Source organism: Triticum aestivum, chromosome 5B (genome assembly GCF_018294505.1).
Source record: "Triticum aestivum cultivar Chinese Spring chromosome 5B, IWGSC CS RefSeq v2.1, whole genome shotgun sequence".
NCBI lineage: Eukaryota > Viridiplantae > Streptophyta > Magnoliopsida > Poales > Poaceae > Triticum > Triticum aestivum.
The window spans coordinates 451,233,413-451,254,771 of record NC_057807.1 but is presented as its reverse complement, the minus strand read 5'-3'; the positions used below and the strand labels follow the sequence as shown (position 1 = coordinate 451,254,771).

Sequence of the window (21,359 nt, the reverse complement as noted above, 5' to 3'; positions counted from 1 at the left end):
GAAATATAACTACATTGCTCAAAGCATCGAAAAGCACATTAGAAGCTTGAGCATTGAGATAAGAGTTTTTCTCATCCTCTAAAGATAATCTTTGGGGATCCTTTGGAGGAGAAAAACCCATATCTACAATTCGCTCTAAATTTGGGTCCATGACCCTAAAGAGATTAAGCATGCGAATTACCCAAACATCAAAATTTGTGCCATCGAAACTAAGAGTGTCAGAGAATCCTAATCCCCTAGTCGACATCTTTACTCTCTAGGCGGTTAAGCCCAACAAAGAGAGACGAGGCTCTGATACCAATTGAAAGATCGTGGATGTCGCCTAGAGGGGGGGGTGAATAGGCGCTTTAAAATAATTACGGTTTAGGCTTGAACAAATGCGGAATAAACCTAGCGGTTAATTTGTCAAGCACAAAACCTACAACAACTAGGCTCACCTATGTGCACCAAAAACTTATGCTAAGCAAGATAAGCAACTATGTGATAGCAAGATATATGACAAAGAACAATATGGCTATCACAAAGTAAAGTGCATAAGTACAGGGGCTCGGGTAAGAGATAACCGAGGCACGCGGAGACGATGATGTATCCCGAAGTTCACACCCTTGCGGATGCTAATCTCCGTTTGGAGCGGTGTGGAGGCACAATGCTCCCCAAGAAGCCACTAGGGCCACCGTAATCTCCTCACGCCCTCGCACAATGCAAGATGCCGTGATTCCACTAAGGGACCCTTGAGGGCGGTCACCGAACCCGTACAAATGGCGACCCTTGGGGGCGGTCACCAAACCCGTACACTTTGCCAACCCTTGGGGCGGTCACCGGTACCCGTTAAATTGCTCGGGGCGATCTCCACAACCTAATTGGAGACCCCGACGCTTGCCCGGAGCTTTACACCACAATGATTGAGCTCCGAACACCACCAACCGTCTAGGGCGCCCAAGCACCCAAGAGGAACAAGCTCAAGGGCACCAAGCACCCAAGAGTAATAAGCTTCTCAACTTGTAACTTCCACATATCACCGTGGAGAACTCAAACTGATGCACCAAATGCAATGGCAAGGGCACACAGAGTGCCCAAGTCCTTCTTTCTCAAATCCCACCGAAGCAACTAATGCTAGGGAGGAAAATGAGAGGAAGAACAAGAAGGAGAACACCAAGAACTCCAAGAACTAGATCCAAGGGGTTCCCCTCACATAGAGGAGAAAGTGATTGGTGGAAATGTGGATCTAGATCTCCTCTCTCTTTTCCCTCGAAAACTAGCAATAATCCATGGAGGGATTGAGAGTTAGCAAGCTCGAAGAAGGTCAACAATGGGGGAAGAACACAAGCTCAAAGGATAAGGTTGAATGGGGAAGAAGACCCCCTTTTATAGGAGCTCCCGAATCCAACCGTTATGCTCACGGCCCGCACAGAGCGGTACTACCGCTCCAAGGACCGGTACTACCGCTAGGGCGGTAGTACCCCTTCGAAACACAACAGCAAGGAGGCAAAAAGGCCAAAAGAACCTTCGGAGAGGTAGTACCGCTTGTCCTCACGGTACTACCACTCGACCTGACGGTACTACCGCAAATGGTAGCGGTACTACTGCTTGCGAGCGGTACTAAAAAGATACTTCTGTGCCTACTTCCGCTGAGCAAAACACGAGATTTTGGTTCGAAGCAGTACTACCGCTTAGGAGCCGCGGTAGTACTGCTCTGGGGCGGTACTACCGCTCAGGAGCCGCGGTAATACTGCTCTGGAGCGGTAGTAAAAAATTACATCCGCTCCAGTCGTGGTAGTACCGCTGCAGCCTTTACCAAAACAACCACAACTTTTGCAAACGGACTCCGAATTCAACGAAACCAAGTTTGTTGGAAAGCTAGCGACAAGGGCTAACACAATCTTGAAAGAAATACCAATAAGAAGCAAATGAGAAAAAGGCCCAAATGAAAATGGTGAGAATCCTTCCTCGGAAAAGACCGATAAAACCTCCAACACCGAAAACATCATAGAAGACGCATGTGAACTCCATTTTCGATGAACTCAAGCTTGTCATCAAGATGACCATAAGCTCTAAGACTCACAAAGAGAACCAAACAAGAACCAAGAAACATGATGCAAGGATGCAATGGTTTGAGCTCTCTACTAACGATACGATCAAGCTACCAACTTGAGAGCCCCCCTTGATAGTACGGCAAACGATCCTATAACTCGGTCTCCCAACTACCACCACGAGACCGGTAAAATAGAAAACCTATCAAGGGCAAACCTTTGCCTTGCACATGGTCCACTTGAGCTAGATGAAGACGATCTTGACTCCCTCAAGTTGGACCACCTTTCTTGATTGCGTTGGCTTGATGAAGACTAGATGATTGCTCCCCCATAGTCCACTATGGGTGAGTCACTCTTAGGCACATCTTCACAAGTCCATTGACACCACAATGGATGGCAAGATTCAAGCACTTGATCTCTTCGTGATGCTCCACTTGAACTTGCACACGGCAATCTTGATGACGATCACCACTTGATGTCATCCTTTCCATGGGTTGTATGATATCTTCCTCTTGACGCAAGCCCATGGATACGTACCTAACCCCACATACAACTCTCACATAGACCATGGGTTAGTACAAAAAGTGCAATGGATAATGCTTACCATACCATGGGACCACTTGATCCCTCTCGGTACATCTTCTACGCTTTGTGAGTTGATCAACTTGATTCACTCTTGACTTAGTCTTGATCAACCTTGAATCTTTGCAACTCTCTTCATTTGGATGATGTCTTGAAGGTAAACATGAATGATCACACAACCTTCTTCTTCAAGACATGCTTGCAATAAGCTCAACACTCATATGACCAATCTTTGGATAATTCCTTAATAGCACCTTGGTCATCACAAACTCTCATTGAAACCAACAAATGGACTCCAAGAAAAACCTATGGGCAAACCCTTCAAATATAACTCAAGGCAACCATTAGTCCATAGAGATTGTCATCAATTACCAAAACCACACATGGGGGCACCACATGTCCTTTCAGCGGGCTATCTCTGGCCCTCGATTGCTGGTCCGGCCCCTAGCTTGTCTCCACTCTGGAGAACAAGGCCCTCACGGCCCCCTTCTCAGAGGACGAGATTTGGGCTGCCATCAGGGGCATGAACCCTACCTCGGCCCCTGGCTCGGATGGTCTTCTGGTTAAATTCTTCCAATCCTTCTGGAATGTGATTAAGCCTGAGATCATGGCCATCTTCGATGAGTTCTATGTGGGCTCCATTAACCTCGGCTGCCTTAACTACGGGATCATTTCGCTCATCCCTAAGGTAGTTGGGGCCTTGGACATCCGTCAATTCTGGCCTATCACTGTTATCAACGTGATCTTCCGGATTCTGGCTAAAGGGTACGCCAATAGGGTGACCCTACTCACTGACCGCATTACCCACCCCAACCAGACCGCCTTCATTCAGGAACGGTATATTTTGGATGGGGTGTTAGTCTTCCATGAAGTCCTCCATGAGGTCCGGTCTAAACACCTCAAGGCGGTCTTCCTAAAGATCGACTTCCATAATGCCTACGATACTGTTAGTTGGCCCTTCCTTCGGGAAGTTCTGCTCCGGAAGGGCTTTGACGACCGCTGGATCACTTGTGTGATGCAGATGGTGTCCTACGGTCGCACTGCTGTGAACATCAATGGGGAGATCAGCCCTTACTTCCCCATGCTATGTGGGGTCACACAAGGCGACCCCTTCTCCCCATTCCTGTTCAACATGGTGGTCGATGCGCTCGCCGCCATCCTTGACAAGGCGAAACTTGCGGGTGATATTCGTGGGATCACCTCACACCTAACAGGAGGTACTGGGATCTCCCTTCTCCAGTATGCCGACGACACCATCATCATGGTCGAATGCTCGGAGTCGGACATCTCCAACCTTAAGTTCCTCCTCCTCTGTTTCCAACAAATGTCTGGCCTCAAGATCAACTTCGACAAGAGTGACGTGATGGTGATGGGCTACTCTCAGGAGGACTGCTTGAGCATTGCCAACCGTCTGAACTGCCGCTTAGGATCTTTCCCACGACCTACTTGGGGACGCTTATTAGTGATTCTAGGCTCATCGTCGCGGACTTGCGCCCAACCGTGGCCAAGCTTCAAACGCGTTGTGAACCCTGGCAGGGTAGGTGGCTTTCGAAGGCGGCCCAGACAATCCTCATTAACTCTTCCCTCGCCAGTCTCCTCTTGTTCCTCATGAGTTTCTACAGCCTCCACGAGACGCTGCACCATGAGATCGGCAAAGTCCAGTCTCGTTTCTACTGGGCAGGTGATAATAATAAGCAGAAGTACCACATGGTTAGCTGGCCGGACATCTGCAAGCCCCGGGAGCAAGGAGGGCTCGGTATCATGTGTTCTAAATGCATGAACATTGCACTCCTATCCCGCTGGCTCTGGCGCATTTCGCAGGGACAGGGAGGCCTCTGGCTCGACATCATCCGGAACAAGTACTTGCGTGGTCAGCCGCTTGCCTTCTGTCAGAGATCTGGCGGCTCCCAGTTCTGGCAGTCGGTTGTCCAGCTTCTCCCGGTCCTCTGCATTGGGACATCCATCTCGGTGGGATCTGGGGCGGCGACTCTGTTCTGGTTTGACCGTTGGGCTGGCGACTCCCCCTTCGCGGCGCGCTACCCTTCCCTCTTCTCTATTGCTGTGGATCCTTCCATTTCTATCGAGAGGGCCCTTATTGACTTAGGGCGCCTCGCTTTTCGGAGGCCGTTTGGCCCTCCGGAGTCCGCCGCCTAGCGTGAGTTACTTGATTGTGTAGCGCTCCATGAGCCGGCTATGGATATGGGTCCGGACCTGGTAAGATGGCGGCTCGAGCAATCTGGCCAATTCTCCACCAAATCCCTCTACCAGGCCATCGCCCCTTCCACCGCTACTCCTCCCCTCACGGCGGTTTGGTCCGTCTGCCTGCCCCTGAAGATCTGGATCTTCATGTGGCAATCGATCCATGGACGGATCCCGTCTGGGGTGGAGGTCCACAAGAGGAATGGACCCGGAACGGGCATCTGCCCGCTTTGCGGTGTCCCAGAAGACTCGAATCACATCTTCTTCTCCTGTGTATCCGCTCAGTTCGTTTGGAGCTGCTTTTGGGAAGTGGTGGGTGGCAACTGGTGCCACGCCAACTTCCCCGATCTATTTTCCGAACTCCAGTCCTCCCCCTGTCTTCTCGCCACATTAGGTGGCTTGAGATCGGAGCCCTCGCGTGGACCCTCTGGACGATTCGCAATAGACTCGTGATCCAGCGCACCCCTCTCCATCGATCTACTGACGCTCTCTTCAAACTGTCTGGCCACTCGCAGCTCTGGCAGCCGCTTAGCCGCCCTCAGGACCGGGACGTCATCTCTGCCTTCATCGCCGACCTCCACTCGATGGTCGTCTGCCTGTTGCCTCCGCTTCCACCGCCACCGCCGGACCCTGATTAGACTTCAGACGTGTCTCCGGGCCGTCCTGTTTTCTTGTTTATTTCTTTGGGCTTGTTGAGTTGTGCCCTCAGCAGAACCTATGTACTTCTTCCTGTGGGACTTGGGTGTGTGTGTGTGCTGAACTAGTCCTTGTATGTGTTGCTCTTGGCGGTTTGCTTGATTTATAAAGTGAGGCGAAAGCCTATTTCGATAACACTACATGCTGGAAGCCAATGGCAAAGAGGGGTGAAAGCCTATTTCGGTAACACTACATGCGGGAAGCCAATGGCACTGTCCACAAACTAGCAAAATTGTTTTATTCTTTTGCAAAGAAAATATAAATTCATTTCAATCAAGGTGATTCATTACAATCCTCTTGGCAAAGAGTGTTAATCTCGTCTGGGCCATGGCGGAGTCAGAGGGCCGTGCGAGTAGATGATCTACTCAACTGTGCTAGCAAAATTAAATTGTTACGAGACCCATTTATCTTGTAATTGCGTAATGGAGTATTTGATCCCAAGATCGTACGTTCCCGAACAGTAAAATCCAAAAAAAGGCAATTCAAAAAAATCGGGTTTTTTTTGTGATGAACATTGATAAATTTTCTAACTGCGTGCAAAATTTCAGGTTGGAATGACATTCTTGGAGGTCTGGCAAAAAAAATCGATGGTCCAAAAAGACTATTGTTGAAAGCATTTTGGAGTATCAATTTTGTTATTTTTTCCTACACCTCCACGAATGTCATTTCGACTTGAAATTTTGGACTTGGTTAGAACATTCATCAATGTTCGTCACACAAAAAATCAGATTTTTAAAATAATTTTTTTATTTTACTGTTCATGCGGGAGCATATAAGGTCGGGATCAAAATAACACTTTCGTACGTGACCCTTCCTCTTACATTACTAGATCGGTAAGCGCCTTGGCGCGAGGATGCCGGTCCCTACGTTGCGGTCATGTAGGTAATGCAAGTTAGAAATAGTTTAGCTTATTTATTCAAACACATTATAACAAAATAAAAGAAAGAAGAAACATTCACATATGATAGAAGGAAAACATTATGTAGTGCAACATCACCATGAGATTATCATAAGGCAGAATCGAGTGCGTTCATGAGATAGCAAGAGCCTGAATGTTAATCTACAAATTCTAAAACCATACATCATCGACAACATAATATAATTAAAATAGTTTTTTTACATATAGGCCATTTCATTATTTATAGGAGATAAACAAAACATATAGTATCATATCAGAACATTCAGTCCCATGACAAAATAAAGGTGATTAATTAACATGCCATAACTGAGATTCTCCAAATCCCATGTCTCAGTCATGAAATAAATTCTTCATCAGATTTGAAGTACCACAATGGGAAAATAATCACTGTCAATGCAAGGTATTACATGCCTTTGCTTTGCTCCATATGAACTGAATCTCTCTATTAAATATCAATGTCCAACCTTGAAAGCAAAAGGTTTCAGTTCTCATCAAAACCACTCCATTAGTAATTCAATACATCAGTTCTGTCTTCACTTTGTCATACTAACAAAGTACTAAAACCCTTATACATATGTAAGGATAACTGCCAACAATCAGGACTGCAAGCCATATGGCAGGCTGGCTGGAGACCCCATCTGGTTCCGATGGCAACCTGCAAGTCAAGAAAAACGGGAGGAGCAGAGAAAGGTGAACCTCCAGCAGCGGCGTGAGCAGCAAGGTGCACCCCTCCCAAAAATTTCACGTTTTGCTTAGGTCTGGATAAGATTTTAGAACATAGTTGCAATCCGACAGGGAGGCCACAAGAAACTATCTATATCTATCCTCGCAAAAATCTATTATAAGCTCCAGTGCACTTAGAATTGAGGCCTCTTTCTTAAAATTACATAGCAACTGACAAACATACAACATCGCATGAAAATCCGATTCCCCGGTTCATCAATCTAAACAAACATGTGGACTGGTAATCAAACAGTTCCTAGAATTAGAATAATTTGTTGTCAAGACATCAAAAGTAACTACCAGTTTCCAAAACCCCACTATATGTTAGTAAATATATGGTTGCCACATAAGAGTATTTTCTGCACAAGGAAAAAATATATTTATGATTGCTTCGTTATGACCACGTCAATATAGGCTATACAACACATACATCAAGTACTCACCCCAATACGTATAGCGTGTGAATTCAAACATGATAACAAAATAAAGTGAAGAAGAAACATTCATTTGTGATAGAAGGCATAAGATTATAAGGCAACATCAAGTTCAACATAGATTTATAATACATGCATTTAGATTTAACTATACAAAGGACATGAAGCATCGTCCCACCCTACAGAAATTAATAACACATTTTTTCCTTGGAAAGGTTACATGAGCCAGGCATTAAACGACAAAGCACATGGACATGAAAATAATCTTAGAGACAAACGATAAAGCTATGTTTTCTACTATCCAGGATATGAACTAAAAATCTCATGGAGAGTATTAAATTGTTCCAAATATCATTCCAGAACCCAGAAAAGAGATTATTAATTTGATTTACTCAAATGCTTTGGTACTAAAGCTTCGTTGCACAAGATGCACCAGCACCTTATGAATTGCCATCTCCACTAAAAGGACCAGCATATAGACTGCCAGCCAAACAAAAACAATATAACCTTTTCTTGTTGGTACCTGAATATTCGGGGCAGTCGTTGTGCTGAACATAACATAAAAACATAACTTGAGGGCAAAGTGGAGTTGGTCATGTGGCACAGCAACCGATGTTGGTCGGGAAGGGCCGATAGTAAACAGGGCGGTGTATTCAGGTACCGTTGGGGTCAGGCCCATACATGGTTTAGACATCGATACACCACAAAGAAACCAACAACAAATTAGTTGTGCCCTTCAATGCTTAAAAGATATATGGAAAAGCAATTACAAAATTATAGTAAGAATAAAAACAACCTACGAACTGCTATCTTTATAACCAACAAGAGAACAGAAATGTTCCACTTTCATGAAGCCCAGAATTTTAAAAATGTATAGAAAAGGCATAAATGGTGCATGGGATTTGAGCAAAATATACAAAAATACAGAAAATCTATTCGGTCGCAGCCATGTGGACCGAGGAAGTAACTAAGGGACCAATTGAACCAAAAACAAACTAAGCAACCAAATTATCACATCAAGATGCTAACAGTACAACAGTGAAATCATTACATAAGACAACTATAAATACTGGGAGCGAGTCTATCGGCGCACAGACTAACCAGGAGCCAGCACACACAGGGATAAACGCTGAAAAGATGAAAATGCCCTCGGCAGGGCACGATAATTATTGGCGGTGGCATGACATATTTGAGCGCTGGAGCGCGCCGACTGGCCGTACATATCACGGTAACGATTCATTGCTACAGTGCAACGGCTTCCATCCAACGGCCCAACTCGTCCCACCGTGAGATACTACGGCCGGAAATGCATCAAGCAGTTCAATCGGACAACCGAGACTCGCTAAACTCTGAGAGAGCCAGGAACCTACTGCGGTTCTTATTTCTGGATGTGTTCTTAAATTCCTACAAACCAAAGAGGCACTAAATGCAAACACAGAACGACAACAACATAGCACACTGTGCTTGAGACCAGATGCATTTGAATGGGCTCAGATTCGCCTTTGCTCGATCATGACCCTTCCCCTAGTGTCTCCATCGGCAGATCAATGTGTTCTCACAAGGGTGAAACTGCCCTGGTTATCACTCATCAGAAATGACCATCCAAGGGCAGAGCCACTAAAATAAGCACATGATCAAAATGGCTTAAAGAAACAAGGGGAGATCAAACTTAATACCCACAAGCGCCTCGATTGCTATAGAGCATGCTTATATCAGCCATAACCGATCATCATAGCCCTGCACCAGCTAAGTGTCTCTTTTTGATCCAGCGGGCAGGCAAGATCCAACGGCCCAAAACGCATCCGAAATCAAAACCAGGAGCATAGCTATAGGACCAGGGCATCCACATGTAAACCAGAGCATTACATGAGCTCCTATGATAGCAAGTAAACATGAACAACAGCATGCAAACCCTAGAATAGCATGGATCCACAACTACAGAGCTCAAGTAGGAACTGATGCATGAGTAGGGCATAGAGCATCAACCAGACGAGCACCACATAACATAGCCACGGCCATGCCCCATACAGTAGCCGAAGCAGAGGAGCGGGAGGAAGATGGAGCTCACCGAGGGAGGTTGTAGCAGAGGCAGTACTCAGTGGGTGCCGGGGTTGCGCCTGAACGCCGTCCAACCGGCGCATAACTGCAACAAAAACCAGATCCACAAACTATGAGATTTGGGTAAACAACAAACTTAGCAGAAGAATGCAATGGGTGGAACTCAAACGATAAATTATATGAACTTATTGACAAAATAATTGGTGGATCAAATTATTTCCAGAAGCAAAGTACGTAACATAAAAAATCCTTTTTACAAAGAGAACTTCTTATCCAACAGTAGACCGATATTTCCTGCTCAACAAAATAAATATTTTGGAAGTTAATGCAGTTAGGAAAATCAGCATGTAAAATAAACAGATGTTGCCGGCATAGCAATTGTTTAGCAGTTGTATCTCATTCAATAACACATACAAAGCTCTGATGTCTTATTTCTAAGGATATTATTCATCTTTTGACAGTTGGAAACGAAATGTAAAACTGACATCAAATGGGAATTAATATTTTATATGGGAATGCCTACTGGTCTTGGAAAAACATTCTTACACTGTGTTTACATTATTCGGCATTATTGCAACATTTCACATACCACTTCAGCCCAAGAGTTGCCAAACAAATCAAAAGAAACAAAAAGGAAGTGAACATGCATCTATCAAAAGAGCTATATATTTCATAATTAGCAGAGTACATCAAACACAAGCACACCTCATGAGATAGATATGTCAGTTCTAGCTAGTGCTCTGCTCTTTCACATACAAGAAAAGAAAGATTGCATCTACATATGAAAAATTAAGTTCAATTGCTTTCAGCACATGGATCAAATCAACAACAAGCTATAACAAACTTCAACATAGGCCAGCAGTGAAACAATAGGGGATTTTTTTTACCAAAAACAACAGCATCAAGCTGCTACTTGCCGCATGGCTGTAGGATTAGGAACTTGACTCATACATACTTCAGGTGAGCAGGAAGCAGCGCACGGGCATGGAGGTGGCAGAGCTTTTACTTCCTCTTTTCCTCCTGCTCCATTCTTTTTCCACATCCGAGGAACAACATCCACGTACCAAGAAACGACCCTGGCATGAAACCCTAACCACCACAATGTGCAGCCGAAAATAACAACCAGGCATGAGCCACGTATATGTGCACAACAGCAGGGAGATTGAAAGACCAAAAAAAGGAAGGAAGAACACACCTTTCCAATGGTGGCAACCGAGCAAATGGCAGACGGCGTGCGGCGTCAGATCCGGAACCAGAGGTGGAAGGCGAGGAGGAGCAGCGCCGAGGCGACGACGAAGACGATTAGGAGCAGCGCCGAGGCGACGGTGGAGACGATGAGGAGCAGTGCCGAGGCGACGGCGGAGACGATGAGGAGCAGCGCCGAGGCGACGACGGAGATGATGAGAAGTCGCGGCCGCGTCGACCCCCCTAGGCCACGCCGCCCGCGCCGACCCCCCTGGGCCACGCCGCCCGCGCCGACCCCCTGGGCCACGCCGCCCGTGCCGCGTGCCATATGCCGCCGCCTTTGCCTCGCCTCGCCATTCCTCCTTCCCTCTCGTGGGAACCGGGGCCGGGGCGGGGCGTTAAGGTTTTGGCGGCGCCAGATCGGAGGGATGGGAGGAGGAGGACGTGAGGAGAGGAGGAGGACGACGGCGGGGAAGGAGGCAGCAGTGGCGGTGCTAGGGGCGGGAGGAAGAGGAAGGGAGGCGGGTGCGTGGGAGGGAGGGAGGCGGCTGCGGGACGGAGGAGGAGCCGGCTAGGTTTCTCCACGGGCGTGGCCCCCTTTTATATCCCCATGAAATGAAATGACGAAAATGCCCCCAGCGGGGCAGACTATTTACGAGCGGTGGCACGAAACGGGTGAAACTGTTCATTGCAACAGTAACTTTTTTTTATCCGATGGACGAGGTCATTCCAGGGCTCGATCCGACGGCACAGATCCGATCAAGCCACCAGATCCGACGGCCAGGAATGCCAGGCGGCTGAGGAGCCGTGAGGATGACCGGCATCCTTATTACTCGATATTCAATCTATCGCTCATTAAGTGTTTTGCGATGATTAATAAAGTAAGTTTTCTCAAAAAAAAATAATGAGTAAGTGGTGTCCCTTGAAACAAAAACTCGACTGGATAGGAGCCGAACCCGGCTGAAAATCGAAGATTCGCGAACGTGAAGTCCACACGATCCAGCCCCAAATAATATCCAAAGCAAATCAAACAAGCACCCGCCTTGCATCGTCGTCGCCAACCACCATTCCACCAATGGAGCTCTCATCCCTCCTGCCCTCCCTGTCCCCGCGCCGCGCCCTCCCGCTCTCCTTCTCCACCGCGTCCAAGACGCCCCGGCGGCCGCGGCCGGCCGCCTTCGCCTGCCGCGCGGACGCCTCCCCGGAAGGGCCGTCAACCACCCGGCGATGGTTCGCCTCGCTGGCCGCCGCCACCGCAGGTTCCTGACGCCTCCCCGTTGTCCGTCGGTCATTTCCTGATACAGTTTTACCATCGCCTGTCTGTCGTCAGTACGCGTGTTCCTGATGGTTTTATGGCGCAGCCGTGGGGATTGGCGTCGCCCGGGGAGGGGAGGCTGGCGCCGTGTCGACCAGCAGGAGAGTTGTAAGAATCCGTGTGCCCGATCGTGTCCTGCTTCAGTTGTTCAGGCTTTGGCATCGGATGAGACTCGGCTGAGATTTTTTGCTGTTTGTTCGGTTGATTTGGGCAGTTTAGGAGCAACAAGATTCCGGAGAGCGACTTCATCACTCTGCCTAATGGCATCAAGTATGCATACTCTTTACTGATTTACCCCAAGAGCTACTCTACTGCTTGTACCGGGGTTTGGATTTTCTCCTCTGCTGCTGTCATAGGTGCACTTTAGCTCTTGTGCTGTATAGGTGTATCATAGTGTAAACTGGACCAGCAATTAATAAGCTCTACAGAGTGTAGAATGGTCAGTGCATCAGGCCAGTTACAGGTGCATTCTACTGATCAGAAAAGCTAACCGGTCTTACAAAATGAGATCGAATCTGTTCATCTTATGTGAAAATAGTTGCTGAAGATTTGGTGCATGTTTCTTTTTATTGGACTTATAAGCCGAAGCATGCTTTGCTGATTAATCGTCGTCACCTGAATGTGCGTAACTTACCAAAGTGTTGAGCAGGTACTATGACATCAAAGTAGGAGGTGGGGCTAAAGCAGTTAAGGGATCGCGCGTCGCAGTACGTACCACCACCAGTATTTGCATTTTATCAAGCTTAGCATTTCTGAAGTCATGATGCGACACAAGAATTTATCATCATTTGCATTTGCACTGCCAATCATCAGTAGAGAGAAAAGAGGAGAGATAAAGAGACATGTTTTACTGGACTTATCAGAGGAATTGAAAACATGAGGTTTGAGCAAATGTTTAGCATCCTCCAACAAGTGGAGGAAAGGAAGGGTTCCTATTGGAATTCTTCAAGCAAACCCTTTCAATCGGAAGGGTGACATAGGAAAAAATCCTATAGGATTTCATTCCTATGAAATTCCTACATAACCCCCGTGTTCCAAAAAAGGCCTGAGTTGTTTTGGTCCTTTTCGGCATTTTCTTCTAATACGAAGTTCCAGAATTATTATTATTATTGATGATTTTGGACAAGAGTCAATTCCCCCTCCTGAAAATTGCAACATTGGCCTAAAGAAACCTTGCATTAGCTAATAGTGTTCCAACCCATACGTGTTCACTTATTCATACACTAGCTAGATGAATGTTCAGAAAAGTTGCAATTTGTTTTCAGCTTCATTTTTTTCAAGTATGATGATCAATGCCTATCTGAGTGTAGGTACATTACGTGGCCAAGTGGAAGGGCATAACATTCATGACAAGTAGGCAGGGCCTCGGTGTCACTGGTGGAACGGTATTGCCTTACATTTTTGGCTTCTTTCTGTGTAGGATAAATTAGCAATACTCTTCAGTAAATTATCAATCTAACAGATTCATGAAATTGTACTTTCATATTGTATAAGATTTTATCACCTTTTCATCGTTCCAAAAGGAGACCGTGTTATCAAATATCAAGCATGCTTCTTAATTTGAACATGTAGAAACTTCTTGATAGTTGTGTGATGCAGTATTTGAAAAGTGACCGTACTTCAAATATATAGTTTTTTCTGGTTTAACTTTCGTTTACTTGTCTTAAATCATCTGTAGCCGTATGGGTTTGATGTTGGCAATTCTGAAAGAGGCAATGTTCTAAAAGGATTGGATCTCGGGGTTGAGGGAATGAAAGTTGGAGGGCAGGTGAGTAATTTCTATGGTTTCGTTTTGGTTTTGCTCTGCAACCTTTTATTTTCAAATAAATAATCCTGTGACTTTGTAGAGAGCTAAGGTATGTTGATACCACTTACAGAACATGATGCTCTGCCACAGATAATTAAGCTTCCATCAGTCAACCCTTACAAATGATAGTACTGATGACTTTTAGAGGTTTTTTCATTTATTAATGATTATGAAATATGCTAAGTTGCCTGCATCATGTCAAAAAGCATATATTCATTTTAGCTTCATGTAAGTATAAAGATTGCATAACAATTATTTCTCGGTTCCGATGAATTATTTATTTTCAGTGACCACTTTATACATGTGAGTATTTTGAGGCATGAACACACATACAAACTCGGCTCCTGTCATGATTTCTTATGTGGAGATCACTTTCATTCTGCAATATGACAATAATGAAAATTTCAGAGGTTGGTTATTGTTCCTCCTGAGCTAGCTTATGGAAAAAAGGGCGTTCAAGAAATTCCTCCTAATGCAACTATTGAGGTAAACAGTCATTTATTTTCATGCCATTTACATCAATAGTTATTCCATTCTTCTTCAGCTTGTTGCTAGTGTAACTTTGTTGGGATATGGGGTTGGTGATGGATGGGATCTGGGCTGACGGCGCGGATGCAGGGCTGGTGGCGCGGGTCGGCTCCGACGGGAGGCCTCGTGTGCGGGGGATCTTTTTCCCCATGGGGGAATTTTATTGACGGGGATAGAACTGATAGGTGCCCCCCCCCCCCCCCCCCCGCCGGTCATAACACCTCCAATGTAACGGTCAAACAAACGGTGTTGACTTTTGTGCCACATTAGTGCTTATATGCGGGCCATCCCTGCTATAATCTTGTCAACTTTAAAAAAAACACAAGCATCCATGTTTTTTGCTAAATTTGCTCCAATACCGGTAGGTTTTAGTGAAGAAAAAAGTGGTAATTTTTTGAAATCCTAATACCAATTGTGGTGATTTTTTTGCTATTTACTCAATGTTTATCTGTTTTTAACAGCTGGATGTCGAACTACTATCGATCAAACAGAGTCCATTTGGGTATGTGCAGTTATCAGAAAATATGCATATGATATTTTTCTTCTTCTTGCCATTACTAACGAAAAACAATCTGTTCCACAGGAGTCCTGTGAAGATCGTTGAAGGATAATTGTGCATTGACTTCTGCAGACAATGATGTATATTTGAACTTGCTGGAGAGTGTTACTGCAAGAAAGGGGGATAGATGTATCAGATTTCAGTGGTGTTGTTGCGTAAATAAGTGCACCATAATGTAATATTTGACTTTGGAGCTTCTTTTTTTTGGCTGGTTGGAGAATAAGCAAGTTCCATAAATTATATATATTCAATTCCTTTTTGCATTTTTTCAGGTACAATCCCTCTCTGTCTCTCTGTAACACACACACAGTTCGCTCACTTGTATAGCCTTTTCAGCTTCACCATCTAGTTCAGTTCTAACATTGTTTTTTAGTTCCAGTACTTGATTTTTTAACGGTTTCAGTTCCTCTGCAGTTGACTTGTTGCTGGTACTATAGCTGTCAAAATCTGCCGTCTAGTTGCAATCCAATGGCTGTCCTTAGTAGCGATGCGAGCGCCAAATAGGAAATTCGGAGATGCTCTTAGTAGCGATCTGTATGCAGGCAATACGGAATAACACACACATTAATTTGGATAGTTTTTGCAGACTAATCATGGGTGCTTGTAGACGTTCACCACAAAAAACTGAAAGGTAGTAGTCATAATCAGAGTACTCTCATAATCACAAGACAATGAGCCAATGGTAAGAATAACTGACCTACATACAATGATGTAAAAAAAAGTAAAATGAACAGAACAATAGTGCTCATTTCGAAAGGAATCAATTGGATTATGGTGTGAAATGTTGGAATAATCCTAAACTGAGTAATAACTTGTAAAATATGCCATATTGAGTTTTTCTTTTGGAAATGCAAAAAAATGCATCAAATATTACACAAAACAAATCGCTCGTCAAGGCGAGAGTAGCCACTGGTGGGCGCGAGAGAATGGTGAAGAGGGAAACGTGTGAGACCGTAGGGCACAAGTCACCCCCTCTAAGGTATAGGTGCTTAGGGAAGGTGTTTGGTAAAATAGACCGAGTTTTTCTTAAACACCAGTGTTTGTGTCTATAGGAGGGGTACCTGATTAAGGCCAAGTTCTTTTTAGCTTTCGATTCTTTCCCACAGAATTTGTTGTCCAGTTCTTTTCTGAAATTCCAGTCTGAGATTGTAGGATGAGTTGTGTGTTGACATGTTTGTAATGTCCTCATACTAAAACTGTGTGCTAAATTGCTAACACTTAGTTGTTTCGAACAGTTTCTCGTCGAATATGAATGAAAATGAATATCATGGAGTGCTAAATATTACAATGAGAATGGTTGTGAAGTTTCTTGCCTTACAGAAGGGGTCAACTACAAATAGAAGGAATAATCTCAAGGTATAAGACCGACAACAATAGCCTCACATGTTGCGGTTATGGTACTATCATCTTCTCGTGGTAGAGCGTTGGTACCTATAAACGGTAATAGAGGTTGTACATATGCATCATTGTCAAAACTTGTCAAAATGCTCGTGATGTAGCTTACTATCACGAATCCAATTTGTGGGGACACATGCATGCAGTGGCAATCATCTTTTGGATCTACATTTTGTACCATGGTATGCCTCCGAGAATTCGCCAGGGACTTTTCAACGACATTTCGCAAAGAAGAATGACGATGGTTGATTTCTCATGTCTCCACATCGGTGGGTGTTGTTGAAACTGGTACATGGTATCGTTGCCCTTTTTGTATCGTTGAACTTTCTAACGAAATTAGCTTTCCCTATGTCAGCCAAAGTATTGTCGGAACGGTGATCAGCTCGCACCTCCTCTACACACACATCTATAAAAATGGTACGCGCCACACTGTCCCGGTTTGCTTTGGGTCCCTTGGGGTTTTCAACTTTCTCCAACTACAACATATATCCATTAGCACATACAATGATCCATCTATTTACCAAGAAGCAACAAAAAGAACAAAGATATGCACCATTCACGGTACATTTGAAGATGGACATTAGCCCTTTTTTTTCATATAGATCCTCTATTCACAGTAGCATTGACACTAGCAAAAAATATATATTCTACATACAGACCATTGACAGTAGCACCATTCATCGATTTATCAAACAAGCAACTAGCAAATCATCTAGAGACCACTAACACACAACCATCAATTTAACACCATAGACATTCATCAATTTAACACCATTGACACCGACCATCGATTTAACAGAGAGGAGGTCAGGGGAGACAGGGAGCCGAGGAGGACGAATAACTCGCCAGAGAGCAGGGAGGGAAGAGGCGGCCTCCGACGAGCTCATACGAGGGCAGGGCGAGTTCCGACGTGGTGGGGCCGAAGGTGCTTGGAGAGACCGGGGTGGCGGCCGGCGCTGGAGGCGATTGGGGATGGAGGGAACCCGGTGACGGCTGGGGTCGAGCAAGAGAGAAAGAAAAACGGTCTGGCACGATTGTTTTCGTGCATGCGACGATGTTCGGTCATAGTGGCATACGAAACGTAATGCCAAGCTCCAAGGGGTAGCAACTTAATTAATTCGAACCGTTTTCTTTTGAGGGAGCCCGTAGAATCACTAGAATCATGGGTTTGAGCCAAATGTTCATTGCACTGATTCTGATGATTCTCAAAAGATTTTGAAGGAGCAAGTCAGAGTTCTTTTTAGCTTATTAATTCTCCATACTCAATTATAGGGAATCACTACAAAGAATTAGCCCTAAGCGTCCATCCTCTATAAATAAACACAGATGTTTATTTTATGTTTCTAAGCACCTTGCTTTGTACAAGGTCTAAATATCTCCGTTTCAAAAAGAACAGGTCGGCAAACACTACTATTTCAAGTCCATTTTACTTCATTTAAGCAAGCCAAAGAGGTAAAAGCACCCCAGGTACTCTAACTTGCACAACATGTGACATTTTAGTCCCAACCTTGCAAAAATCAACTCCACCGTACCCCAACTTGCACCTCATGTGATGTTTTAGTCCAAGACCAATGACAGAACGACAAGTGGCAGACAGGTGGCTGGCCCGGTCATCGCACGCAGTTTTGCCAAAAAAACATGTCGTTAAGCCTAATCAACCCGCAGTTTAGCTCACCTGAATTAAATCTGTCGGAATCCAGTTCACGTCCGCTCCAGCTCCAGCTCCACTCGTTCCCCATCTTCCCCCCTCAGCTCCAGCTCTAGCTCCACGCCGCCAGCAAGCTCGCCGCCGCCGTCCAGCTTCAGCTCCGGCGTCATGGTCTCCTGGTCGGACGGTTCGTCCTCGGCGTCGTCTTCGGACGGTGACCCAGTCACCAGTCAGGTTAGCCATCGGCTCCCCCATGGCAATGCAGTTAGGGTTAGGGATCCAGTATAATATTCTGGCCAGAGATTGAAGATGCTGATTTGTTATTCTTCTAGGCACCTGCCACCATCTTCTGCTCAGAATGGAGAGGCCCTGCTACTGAATTTGCGTTTAGATGTTGATACGTCTCCAACGTATCTATAATTTTTTATTGTTCCATGCTATTATATTATCTGTTTTGGATGTTTAATAGACATTTATATGCTATTTTATATTATTTTTGGGACTAACCTATTAATCGAGGGCCTAGTGCCAGTTTCTGTTTTTTAGCCTATTTTAGAGTTTCGCAGAAAAGGAATACCAAACGGAGTCCAAACGAAATGAAACCTTTGCAATGATCTTTCTTGGACCGAAAGCAAACCAGAAGACTTGGAGATGAAGTCGGAGATGCAACGAGGAAGCCACGAGGCAGGAGGGCGCGCCCAGGGGGTAGGGCGCCCCCCCACCCTCGTGGGCCCCTCGTGGCTCCCCTGACCTAGTTCCTTCACTTATATATACTCTTATACACTAAAAACATCCAGGAGAACCACAAAACCACTTTCCACCGCCGCAACCTTCTGTACTCGTGAGATCCCATCTAGGGACCTTTTCCGACGTCCTGCCGGAGGGGGGTTCGATCACGGAGGGCTTCTACATCAACACCATTACCTCTCGGATGAAGCGTGAGTAGTTTACCACAGACCTTCGAGTCCATAGTTATTAGCTAGATGACTTCTTCTCTCTCTATGATTCTCAATACCATGTTCTCCTCGATGTTCTTGGAGATATATTCGATGTAATATTCTTTTGCGGTGTGTTTGCCGAGATCCGATGAATTGTGGATTTATTGATCAAGATTATCTATGAATATTATTTGGTTCTTCTCTGAATTCTTATATACATAATTTGATATCTTTGCAAGTCTCTTTGAATTATCGGTTTAGTTTGGCCTACTAGATTGATCTTTCTTGCAATGGGAGAAGTGCTTGGCTTTGGGTTCAATCTTGCGGTGTCCTTTACCAGTGACAGTAGGGGCAGCAAGGCACATATTGTATTGTTGCCATCGAGGATAAAAAGATGGGGTTTTCATCATATTGCTTGAGTTAATTCCTCTACATCATGTCATCTTGCTTAGTGTGTTACTCCATTCTTTATGAACTTAATACTCTAGATGCATGTTGGATATCGGTCGATGTGTGGAGTAATAGTAGTAGATGCAGGCAGGAGCCGGTCTACTTGACACGGACGTGATGCCTATGTTCATGATCATTGCCTTAGATATCGTCATAACTATGCGCTTTTCTATCAATTGCTCGGCAGTAATTTGTTCACCCATCGTAATATTTGCTATCTTGAGAGAAGCCACTAGTGAAACTATGGCCCCCAGGTCTCTTTTCCATTATATTGAATCTCGTTTACATCTTGCTAGTTTTCGATCTACTATTTTGCAATCTTTACTTTCCAATCCATAAACCAAAAATACAAAAAAATATTTACTTTGTCGCTTATCTATCTCTATTAGATCTCACTTTTGCATTGGGTGCAAGTTATTGATTGTTTGTGCAGGTATTCGGTGACTTGTGCGTTGTCTCCTTGGTTCTCAAAACTGAGGGAAATACTTACGCTACTTTGCTGCATCATCCTTTTCTCTTCAAGGGAAAACCAACGCAAGCTCAAAAGGTAGCAAGAAGGATTTATGGCGCCGTTGACGGGGAGATCTACGTAAAGTCGAGCCATACCAAGTACCCATCATAAACTCTTCTCCCTTGCATTACATTATTCGCCATTCGCCTCTTGTTTTCCTCTTCCCCACTTCTAAAACGATTTTCGAAAACTTTGCCTTTTCTTCGCCCCTCTTCCGTTCGTCTCTTTTTGCTTGCTTCTTGTGTGCTTGTGTGTTGGTTGATTGCTTTGTCACGATGGCTCAAGATAATACTAAATTGTATGACTTTTCCAACACCAACAACAATGATTTTATTAGCACTCTGATTGCTCCTACTACTAATGTTGAATCTTGTAAAATTAATGCCGCTTTGTTGAATCTTGTGATGAAAGATCAATTTTCTGGCCCTCCTAGTGAGATGCCGCATCCCATCTAAACAATTTCATTGATTTGTGCAATATGCAAAATGAGAAAGATGTGGATAATGATATTGTTAAATTGAAGCTATTTCCGTTTTCGCTTAGAGATCGTGCTAAAACTTGGTTCTCATCTTTGCCTAAAAATAGTATTGATTCATGAAATAAGTGTAAAGATGCTTTCATCTCTAAGTATTTTCCTCCTGCTAAGATCATCTCCCTTAGGAACGATATTATGAATTTTAAGCAACTTGATCATGAGCATGTTGCACAATCTTGGAAGAGGATGAAATTGATGATACGTAATTTCCCTACACATGATTTGAATTTATGGATGATTATACAAATTTTGTATGCCGGACTGAATTTTGCTTCTAGAAATCTTTTAGATTCGGCCGCGGGAGGCACTTTTATGGAAATCACTTTAGGAGAGGCTACTAAACACCTAGATAATATTATGGTTAATTATTCTCAATGGCACACCAAAAGATCCACTAGTAAAAAAGTTCATGCGATTGAAGAGATTAATGTTTCGAGTGGAAAGGTGGATGAACTTATGAAATTATTTGCTAATAGAAGTGTTTCCTCTGACCCTAATTATATGCCTTTGTCCATTTTGATTGAGAATAATAATGAATCTATGGATGTGAATTTTGTTGGTTGGAACAATTCTGGTAACAACGCATATAGAGGCAATTTTAATCCTAGGCCGTTTCCTAGTAACTCCTCTAATAATTATGGTAATTCCTACAACAACTCCTATGGAAATTTAATAATATGCCCTATGATTTTGAGAATAGTGTTAAATAATTTATGAGTTCTCAAAAGAATTTCAATGCTTTGATTGAAGAAAAATTGCTTAAGATTGAGGAGTTGGCTAGGAACGTGGATATAATTTCTCTTGATGTTGATTCTTTGAAACTTAGATCTATCCCACCTAAGCATGA

At 44.4% G+C, this 21,359-nt stretch overlaps 1 protein-coding gene across 2 annotated transcripts; it reads left to right on the top strand.

Annotated features, from left to right (window-relative positions):
- The first annotated feature begins 11,775 nt into the window (after positions 1-11,775).
- On the top strand, positions 11,776-15,298 carry LOC123112397 (peptidyl-prolyl cis-trans isomerase FKBP16-4, chloroplastic). 2 transcript variants are annotated; one of them, XM_044533374.1, is made up of 10 exons: positions 11,776-12,085; positions 12,188-12,249; positions 12,356-12,411; positions 12,791-12,848; positions 13,452-13,526; positions 13,820-13,909; positions 14,357-14,434; positions 14,567-14,661; positions 14,938-14,978; positions 15,060-15,298. In XM_044533374.1, the coding sequence occupies exons 1-10, from the start codon at positions 11,902-11,904 to the stop codon at positions 15,068-15,070; spliced, it is 750 nt and encodes a 249-aa protein (XP_044389309.1). In that variant the 5' UTR covers positions 11,776-11,901; the 3' UTR covers positions 15,071-15,298. The 2 variants fall into 2 exon arrangements, with proteins under 2 accessions (XP_044389309.1, XP_044389310.1); XM_044533375.1 differs by lacking the exon at positions 14,567-14,661 and having other exon boundaries at positions 11,777-12,085.
- The last annotated feature ends 6,061 nt before the right edge of the window (positions 15,299-21,359 follow it).